At 34.5% G+C, this 11,152-nt stretch overlaps 1 protein-coding gene across 1 annotated transcript in view; it reads right to left on the minus strand.

The window, feature by feature from the left end:
- Positions 1-8,828, minus strand: part of LOC134255547 (uncharacterized) — a 96,190-nt gene extending 87,362 nt beyond the window's left edge. The window contains exon 1 of the mRNA XM_062738074.1: positions 8,683-8,828. Within this exon, the coding sequence (XP_062594058.1) occupies positions 8,683-8,808 (126 nt within the window). The 5' untranslated portion in view covers positions 8,809-8,828. The remainder of the gene's footprint in view (positions 1-8,682) is intronic.
- Between the last annotated feature and the right edge of the window lie 2,324 nt (positions 8,829-11,152).

Genomic DNA, 11,152 nt, shown 5'->3' on the forward strand with positions numbered 1-11,152 from the left:
GCATTTTTTCCTCATTTTAAATATGGAAAAAATGTGGAAAAAATACAGAGAGAATTAACAATATGGAAAAGCAGAAAATATACAGAAATAATCTGGAAAATATACGGAAATAATACGGAGAATTGGACTTAGTCTATTTTTCATCTGGAAAAATATTTAATAGCCATTCTCTGTAACCACTTAAACTTCGTTGCCACGCATGGTCACCGATTTTGATGAAACTTCACCCATGCTTCGTACTTGACACCAGAAACAAATATCAAACAAAATTTCGTTGCTATGTGCCTCGGTTGCTATGGCAACAGCCGGAAAAGTTTGAAAAATCGAGATTTTCAGTCACTTAAAATGTTGACTGTGGCTTAATAAAAACTAGAAAAAGCAAACAAATCATTCTCACAAAAACATGACACTTTGATGTCACTTATACTGTAAAGAAACTGTTTAGAATATATCTCTAAGTAAGTGGGAACCAAGGGTACATTTGGAATACATTTAAAATGCTGAAATATGCTGAAAAACACTCCGTATTCACTAATGGTGGTTGTTACATGCTCAAACTCAATCAACTTCTTAAGAAAAACAATGAGAATGTTTGACCTGAAGTATATAAGTATAAGCAATATTATTCTATAAATAACTTTTATGGTTGCCATGGTAACACAGTGTAACCATGCAAAACCAGTAACTAAGTTTGTGTAAATGCTACTGTCTTGAGGAAAAACATGAAAATTCAAGACGGGCAATTATGCATCCTTAGGACCTTCAACACCAAAACCATAAGAAAAATTGGGTATAATTGCTACTTTGCAGTGTTACCATGGAAACAAAGTACCCGTGCATAAAGGTGAATTATTTTTCGCTGCATTAAGAATTAAATTGCCATATAACCAAGAAACAAATTAAAGGACTCAGCTTGAATCGTACTTATCTGTTAGAACTGAAGTTGAATATCATATATCGATAAAATTTGATGAAGAAAACAACACTGTTGCTATGGTAACCAAGAAGGGAAAATGTTAAAGATTTTGTGAACTTTATATCAATATTAAACCCTGTGAGCCAACTTCTTGCATCCACTTAGAGATTGGATGATAGTCAAAATTAAAAGTCAGGTTAGCTGTTAATAAATATCAATCATAAAAGTTTTGGGAAACTGCATTTAAGGGTACGTATTGAGGAAGAAAATATTTTTCAGGTTTTTTAGCATATATTTTCTGCTTATTTCCATAGCAACGCTCTGTTTAAAGAATCTAATCTGAATTTTTTCGAATGGGAACACTAGGAGCACACCAACATCTTCCAAAATTGATCACTAATTATGAGGAAATGTGCTTTTTTAAAAGATAGGATCAGATTTAAACATACAAAATGTTACTTTGATAGGCTCTCTATGGTATAAAAACCTTGGCAACCATTGCCAACCAAAATGAAATATCATAATTTGTTTTTTTGGTATATGTTTCATGGCTCTTTTTTCTAGTATTTGGTCACATTTCATCCTATAATTGCTTTTTATTTTTACATGTATGACTTTATAAAATTAAATGAATTTTTTTTTTACTTTTGAATCCTTTGTTACCATAGTAACGTATGTAATAGTTGATTTACCAAACATGTTTGTCATGCATTTGAGACATCTGACCTTCAACGTTTTGAAACAGTCTTTGCCAATTGTTTGCTTTGCCGCAAACGTTAATTATGGGGCTCTAAACATGTTAAAAAATGCCATTTTTGAACTTTAAGACATGTTGCCATGGTAACTATCAAACATAGCAACCAATTTTTGCCTGATTTCATTTTAAGGTATCAATGACTTTTATGATAGAGAGTTTGGAGAAATTCTGAGACTAGGCGTGCCACAGCTCCTATATAAATTTCAAGTCATTACAGAGAATGGCTCTTAACTCTTAAAAAGAATATTTTTCATCTGGAAAAAATACACAAGCTCTGGACTTCAGCAGTTCTCTGTTTCTCCTAAATGTTATGTACAATTTGAATAATTCAAAGAAATCAAAAAGTCGGGCTCAAAAAAGTGATCAATTAATTTAAACAACAGACCGCCAAAATTTGACCTTGGCTTCCATGTTGTAACGTCTGCACAGTTTTGAAGAGGTTTTTGTTGACCAGGAAGCCCGAGATCGTATTGCTGTATCAACCAATAGATGCAGATACACGTATTTCATATACAGTAGGTCAGTCATATTTTTTTTAATGTGTGTCAGTGATGATGAAAAAAAAATTGCTCTAGGCCTAGGATGGCCATAGGCTATTTTTTAGATGGTGTATTTTGTGTATTATGTGTTTTTCTATGTGTATATATCATTGAAATAAAAATGAAAATTCGCCGAAATTAGCACGTTTTAAAAAATGTCATATTTACTGTATATAAAAAAAGTAAAGGAGCGTCACTCGCCATCTTGAAAATATGGGGAATTATGGCTTTCACACTTGATTTTAATCAATATCTACATTTTTCCTACCAGTGTTGGGTGATATCTAGCTTCAAAAATGATTGAATAACACCTTTCAAACATCTGTCGATTTTAACTTGCCTTATAAAACATGCAGCAAACACAAAATGTCCTCTATACCATGTACAACATCGAAAGCAACGTAAGTGCCGATTTCTAACGATGAAAAATGTAGAGGTATCCGGAATACATATAAATCTAGAGAAAACAAGTTTGGCGCGATTTCTGACCTCTCTAGATTTTCCCCGGGACGTCTCTAGATTTTACATAGACGAAATCGCCACTTCCGTTGCTTTCAATAAACAGGTATAAGAATTAGGATGTTTCGGTTCACTGCTTGTTTAAAACGGCATATGTAGGTCAACAGATGATATATTGTCATTCAATCATTTTTGAAGCTAGATCTCGTCCGACACTGGTAGGAAAAATGTAGATATTGATTAAAATCAAGTGTGAACCGAGGCACCCCCTCAAATTCAAGATGGCATGTGGCGCTCCTTTACTCTTTTTATATACAGTAAATATGACATTTTTTAAAACGTGCTAATTTCGGCGAATTTTCATTTTTATTTTAATGAGGGTATTCAGGCACACATAGAAAAACACATAATACACAAAATACACCATCCTGTAATCAAGCGCCTATGGACTGAGCTACCAGGCTACGCTCGTTTCAGCCAATATGCCCATGATTCAAATTATTCAATCAGCTCAAAGAACTTAATTATGATTAACCACAATTAAAGGTGTTAAATTAATTTTATATAGCGATGGGCTGTAATCTCTAGCATAATGATTTACCATACATTTTATTTTGTAGCGTCTGTGCAAAAGGAGGAGATTTTCTCAAAAAGAATAAGTGGTTATTCAACTAACTGTGTGCGATTTTAGCAGGCTTAAAGCTGGTTCATGGATGGTTATGTATGAGGTATATATATTTTTAAAGAATTTTTTTATTTCTTTTATTGCTCGTTTAATTAAGAACAGTTAACTATGATTGTCATTATTATAAATATTACTTTAAACAAATTGATATAAAGTTGAAGAACCCAAACTTGTGTTTATAAAAAGATTATAAAAGGAATAAAAGCAATTACCTGGTAATTTAAATTTTATTAATATTGCACCATATATTTAAGTATTTTTTTAACTTATAGGATTTGCCAATTGGCCCCGGTCTGCTGCAAGAAATTAAACATGCAGTGACCTTACAAATTACAAAAAATGAAGAAAATTTTTATTGGACAGATGGGTGTAAAGCACAGACCTGAGATATAAATTGAATATTGTGAGAAATATGAATCAGAAATGCAGGTAGAAAATGGCAAATGTGATCCAGATTGATAAAAAATGTCTATAAAATTGCTTTTTTTTGGTAAATATTCAATGCTAGCTATGTCAATTGTTATTTTTTCCCCCAATATCTAAAAGTGTTGAACTTTTCACTACCACTTTTGCTTTTATAGAAAATAGATTTCCATTTAATTATATATATATATATATAATGCCACATTCTTATTTTTTTCATGATGAATTTGTGGCTTAATAAGAACAAACTTTTTCCATACATGCTACTCTGTTTGTTTGTCAAAGATATAAGATCCAATACATTGCTCATGTACATAAGGCCATCCTTAAAAAATTTATTTTTTGCAGTAACGCGCCTCATCATTTTAGGTGTGAGTAGGTAGGGAGGCTTTTTTTTTTTTTTTTTTTTTTTTTTTGAGACAAAATGTCAGAAATGAAGCTTACATAGAGGTATAAACTATGTCTCAGATTTCACCTTACTAATCAAACAAGAAAATTAAAGCATTCTAAATGAATTCAGTCTTTTGCTCAAATATCAGAACACATCAGTTCTTTTTAGGCAAACTTTTTCAAAAAAAGTGACTCTCATCAGCCACGTACCTCAAATAACTGACTCCACACTAATCTAGTGTTTCGGGGGGGTGATATATATGAGGTTTAAGATTTTAATAGTTTATTAATTAGCTGCAAATCCGCCATCATCCCACGTAAAAATTTGATTGCCACCAATTCTGTGGCCATCCGTAAACATCATAATCTGTAAGCCTGGTAAGGTGGAACTGACGCAGAAAATTTTGGACTAGTAATTAAAATATTTTTTCACTGTAACTGACTGAACTATAGAGTCAATATTTCAAAGCAACCATCTCTAAATTTGTAAATCACAAAGACGTTTTAATATTACTTGGGGGAAAGATAAAGCGTCATTGTAACCGAGGCGTAATCAAAAATCAATCGGATAAAAACGGCATAGGTGCAATGGAGACGTAAAAAAATATCAATTGGATAAAAACAGAAAATGGATACGTAAAAAAAAAAAAAAGATTTTTGAACCTATAAAAAAAATTTGTCGGGTGGATTTTGGTGAGGGGACATGGCCCTTCATTTTTACCGCAAATAAACAATTTTTTAAGGATGGCCTAATGTGTAAATTTTTCATTCATTTAAATGTTTTTCTCATAATGGTATAATAAATTGTATATCATTTTGCACATTGTTGATGGTTTTGTAAATATTTATGTATGTATGCATCATGTAGCAGTTTTAAGCCATTTTATAACCATGTGATTAACTCCGTATTTTCTCCAGATTTCTGTATTTCCGCATTTTATCAACCAAGTAAATACCTCCATATTTTTTATATATGGAAATGCGGATATAAAATGTGTTTTAGGAGAGAATACGGAAAAGGAAACCAATACTTCCATCCATATTTTCTCCATATTTTGAATACGGAGAAAATCTGGAATGAATGCGGAAAATTAGTCCAAATACTCCCGTCCGCATTTTTTCCACATTTTAAATATGGAAAATATATGGAGATCTGAGGTGCGGGTAATGCACAGAAAGGTGTGAAAATTACACTTGGTAACAGGAAATTGCTTCACGCCTGAATGCACGCTGTTGACCAGGTTTGGAGATAATTAGAATTGATTGACAGCTGCATTAATTTATGCATTGTTTATAGATTTTCAAACAGCCTTGATTTATATACATTTTATAAACACGGAATCTGCAATTTCTGTTTTTTTTCCCTTGAAATACATTATATCACATAAAGAAACAAAATATTCACTATTTATCTGAATAAATAATAAATTGAAAAAATAAATATTAAATACATATTTATGTACTTTATTCAGTTTTGCATTGCTGTAAAAAATGTTTTAGCCATAAAAAATTAACTTGTTTTTATGAACAACTTATTTTAAATTTCATATACATTTGAAAGCAAAATAAATGCAGGTTTTTACTATTGTAATTTAATGATACAAAAATGTTTTTTGATTTGTAGATTTATACTTTTTTAAAAAGTATTGCTGTAAAAATCCTGACTAATGGATTTATTTCTGTTGAATGGTTAAACTTATCCTTTATAAGTCTGACTGGAATCGTTAGTTTCAAGCCTTGTGTAATGATTCATTCATTTATTCAAACATTTCTGAAGGTCCACTAGATTTTGAGAAGGTCCACCAATAATTTTTGATGAGTGGACCTGCGGTCCACCAAGGTAAAAAAGCTAGTGACAAACCCTGAAGAAGCTGAAAATGTTCAAATATTAACACACGACGCACATTATGCATGATGACAGATGAAAACAGATAGCAATAGGTCACCTGAGTTTACCCAGATGAGCTAAACATAGGTAATCAAAGATTACGAACCTCACCTCGACGAATGTTATTAGTGTAAGTAATGCAAATCTCACACCATATTTTCTTAATATCTAGTATTTATACCAACAACAATGTTCTTGCAAGTTGTGTTTAACCCCTTACAGGGCATATACATATTTCTACGCATGTAGCATGAAAAACATGTATAGTGTAAACAGATATTCATAACTTTGTTAATAATGCAGGTATCAAGGACTTCAAGTTCATTTGGATTAATCTATTCCCAAAACTATAACCTGGTCTCTTGTTTGGAAAATATAAGTCAGATTCAGAATGCGAAGCAAGTCTGGTAGTGTCCATCCATAGATGCATCATCCATGCAAGTTTGGTTCAGGTAGGGCTTACAGTTACTTGGGAATGAAAATAATCTGAAGCAAGTCTGGTAGTGTCCATCCCTAGATGCATCATCCATGCAAGTTTGGTTCAAGTAGGGCTTACAGTTTTTTGGGAATACCCTGGTCACTAATCTGGAAAATGTAGGTCAGATCCAGCATCTGAAGCAAGTCTGGTAGTGTCCATCCCTAGATGCATCATCTATGCAAGTTAAGTTCAGGTAGGGCGTATAGTTACTTGGGAATGAAAATGTAGGTCAGATCCAGCATCTGAAGCAAGTCTGGTAGTGTCCATCCCTAGATGCATCATCCATGAAAGTTTGGTTCAGGTAGGGCTTAAAGTTACTTGGGAATGAAAATGTAGGTCAGATCCAGCATCCCAAGCAAGTCTGGTAGTGTCCATCCCTAGATGCATCATCCATGCAAGTTTGGTTCAGGTAGGGCTTATAGTTACTTGGGAATGAAAATGTAGGTCAGATCCAGCATCCGAAGCAAGTCTGGTAGTGTCCAACCCTAGGTGCATCATCCATGCAAGTTTGGTTCAGTAAGGTCTTATAGTTTCTAGGGAATGAATATGTAGGTCAGATCCAGCATCCGAAACAAGTCTGGTAGTGTCTATCCCTAGATGCATCATCAATGCAAGTTTGGTTCGGGTAGGTCTTATAGTTCCTTGGGAATAAAAATGTAGGTCAGATCCAGCATCCGAAGCAAGTCTGGTAGTGTCCATCCTTAGATGAATCATCCATGCAAGTTTGGTCCAGGTAGGGCTTATAGTTACTTGGGAATGGACCTGCTCCAAAAAATTTAACCTGGCCACTCATCTGGAAAATGTAGGTCAGATCCAGCATCCGAAGCAAGTCTGGTAGTGTCGATCCTTAGATGCATCATCCAGGCAAGTTTGGTCGTAGTAGGGCTTATAGTTACTTGGGAATGGACCTGCTCCAAAAACTTTAACCTGGTCACTCATCTGAAAAATGTAGGTCAGATCAAGCATCCGAAGCAAGTCTGGTAGTGTCGATCCTTAGATGCATCATCCATGCAAGTTTGGTATGGGTAGGGCGTATAGTTACTTGGGAATGGACATGATCCAAATACTTTAACCTGGTCACACATCTGGAAAATGTAGGTCAGATCCAGCATCCGAAGCAAGTCTGGTAGTGTCCATCCTTAGATGCATCATCCATGCAAGTTTGGTCCAGGTAGGGCTTATAGTTACTTGGGAATGGACGTGCTCCAAAAACTTTAACCTGGTCACTCATCTAGGAAATGTAGGTCAGATCCAGCATACAAAGCAAGTCTGGTAGTGTCGATCCTTAGATGCATCATCCATGCAAGTTTGGTTCAGGTAGGGCTTATAGTTACTTGGGAATGGACTTGCTCCTAAAACTTTAACCTGGGACGCCGACGCCAATGCCGGGGGTATAGCATAAGCTCATCTCGACTTCGTCGAGGTGAGCTAAAAATGGTGTGGTTATGCAGCCTTCAATTTCTTACTTATTTAAATTCAGGCTATTTAACAAAACAGTAATGAGCTCTTTTGGTGTTGAATATGATTTGTTCTTCACCAGAAAAATATCAAGTTTGACCTCCCCTTCACCTTGGTCAATACTGATTTTTTGTCTGGTGAATAGCAAACCATTTTCAACACAAAAAGAGACCATAATTGCTTAGTATTTATCAGAAACAACTAAAATTATCAGCAACAACAGTAAATATCAGTATTTATCAGCGAGTATCAGTAATTATTAAACATTATTGGTAAATTTCGAGATTCTTGGCACTTTTTTTCATCAGGAAGTGAAGGATACTCTATGCGAAGTATGGCTGAAATTGGTCCAGTAGTTTTGGAGAAGAAGAAAATGTGAAAATTAGTTTACAAAAACGACAACGACCAAAATGACAACAGACAACGGACAAATTTTGATCAGAAAAACTCACTTAAGCCTTTAGCTCAAGCAAGCTAAAAATTGCAGCATTACTCTGTCAAAAATTGCTCGATCATACCCAAAACAGATTTGACCGTAAATCTATAAAGAAAATTTCATTTCAGTATTTGCAACTTAACAAAGAAAATGAACGGAAACTTTATGGACTGACAGACTGACCAACAGGCAGGAGCAGTTAAGCAATATGCCCTTCCTTCTTCAGAGGGGGGCAAAAAAACCAATATCTTACCTGAGAGCCTTCTGGTGTCACTCCACGTACCAACTGAGTATCAATCTGACAGGCTCGATCATGAAACTTTCTTGTTTTGTCTCCTTTGTAATAGGAGTATATGTCTAACAACAAAAGATAAAGCATATAAGATAATGCAATTTATGAATAAGTAAATTTAGAAATATTTCTTATGAATTAGCGTAAAATTTAATGATGCAATAGAATTCAACTTGATATCAAATACTTCAAGAATATCTTCAACCAGAAACTAAAACTCTTCAAACCTGACATTGAGAGACCCTAGGGCCTTAGAATTGTTCTGATAAATTGTCAGTCTTCATGAAAACTCACTAGCCCGATGCCCGAGCTGGGCTAGTAAAAATTAGTCTGGGCTAGTAAAAAATGTTTCAGAAGTAGCCCGACAGGCTAGTGAAAATTAAAGCAGGTACTTTCAGAATTTTTGCTTTTAAATTCTTAACCAATGAAAGGCAACATAGCAAAGATTAAACTTTTCTTAAATGCTGATTTAATATACTGGTACAAGTAGGGTATTCTCACTGGAAATACAATTGTGGAATGTGAAATTAGGCCAAAATTAAAGTTTTTTCATAAGTATGGAAATCTTCAAGGTCAAGGTCATTGGTATCCAATGAAAGGTCTTCCCACAAAAAAATAAATATGTAAAGCATGGAAGCCCTAGCCCTAACAGTTCAGAAGTTATGGCCAAGGTTAAAAAATTTGAAAAAGTAGGTCAAACTCAAAGGTCAAGGTCAAAGGTCTTGCTATCAAATGAAAGGATTGCTTTTTAAAATTAGGTCAAACTCAAAGGTCAAGGTCAAAGGGTTAAAGTTCTTGGTATCCAACAAAGGGTCTTTTCACAAGGATTACATATTTGAAGTATGAAAGCCCTATCCCTTACCATTCAAAAGTTATGGCGTAGGATAAAGTTTTTTCACAAGTACGGAAATCTCCAAGGTTAAAGTCAAAAGGTCAAGGTTGTTGGTATCCAATGAAAGGTCTTTCAACAAAGAATGCATAAGTGAAGGATAAATGTCCCGGTATCTATTGTTTAAAAGATATGGCCAAAGTAAAAGTTTGGAATTTTTGTGTAAAAGTGGGTCAAACTCCAAGGTCAAGGTCAAAATGTCAAATTTGGTGGTATCCAAAGAAAGGTCTTGTCACAAAGAATACACATGTGAAATATGAAAGTCATAGCTCCCCTAAATCAAAAGTTATGGGTAAGGTTCAATTTTATGCAGAGAAAATGACAGACAGACAGACACAGAGACAGCCAGACAGACAGAGAGACAGACAGACAGATGGACAGACACAACAAAAACTATATATCCCAAAACTTCATTTACCGGGGCATAAAATGTTAAAACTTCTTGAAAATACGAAGTTACTCTTTGCCTTCGGTGTAAGCAGATTTTCAGATTTAAAGAATTTTCCTATATATTTCTATGTAAAACTTTCATCGGCCATTGTGGCCCCGCCCTACCCCCAGGGGTCATAATTTGAATAAATCTAAATCTACACTACCTGAGGATGCTTCCATAAAAATATAATCATTCATGCCTTTGCTATTCTTGAGAAGAATATTTTTCAAGAATTTTCCTATATATTTCTATGCAAAACTTTGATCGGCCATTGTGGCCCCACCCTACCCCCAGGGGTCATGATTTGAATAAATCTAAATCTACACTACTTGAGGATGCTTCCATATAAATATGATCATTCATGCCTTTTCTATTCTTGTGAGGAAGATTTTTAAAGAATTTCCTATATATTTCTATGTAAAACTTTGATCGGCCATTGTGGCCCCGCCCTATCCCCGGGGGTCATGATTTGGACAAACTTGGATCTACACTACCTGAGGATGATTCCACATGAGTTTCATCTTTTCTGGCCCAGTGGTTCTTGAGAAGAAGATTTTTTAACAAGAGGCCCATGGGCCTTATAGGTCACCTGAGCATTATGCAACAACTTTCCAGTGGTTGAATTTGATTCATGTTTTTTAAGCCAGATGCAATGGCATTCACAATTTTGAAAGAGGCATGATTGATCATCATAACAATACACTTAGCAGTTGCTTAGTTTGTTTACTCAATACCCATAGGCAGGGTGGGGAACAAAAAACGCATTTCAACTAATCAGTAATTTTATTCAGCAATAATTAAAAAATTAAACGAGACTTACCTTCGTTAAGGTGAAGTTTGATTGAGATTCTATGAGGAAATAGAATCAATGAAGAGATCACGTGAGATTGTACTGCGCATGTGCGGATTCAGGATTTAAAGCGAAAAAATTTTTTGTTACATCATTTACACAAATGTATACATCATACATCTGTGTAAATGAAATTTTACCAATCATACATTTATAAATTACACTCCTTGCATATGCAGGGTGGGTGGGTGGCACGTGATCTCTTCATTGATTCTATTTCCTCATAGAATCTCAATCAAACTTCACCTTAACCAAGGTA

Source organism: Saccostrea cucullata, unplaced genomic scaffold (genome assembly GCF_032062105.1).
Source record: "Saccostrea cucullata isolate Sc308-1 unplaced genomic scaffold, CSIRO_AGI_Scuc_v1 ctg11686, whole genome shotgun sequence".
In the NCBI taxonomy this organism is placed as follows: Eukaryota; Metazoa; Mollusca; class Bivalvia; order Ostreida; family Ostreidae; genus Saccostrea; species Saccostrea cuccullata.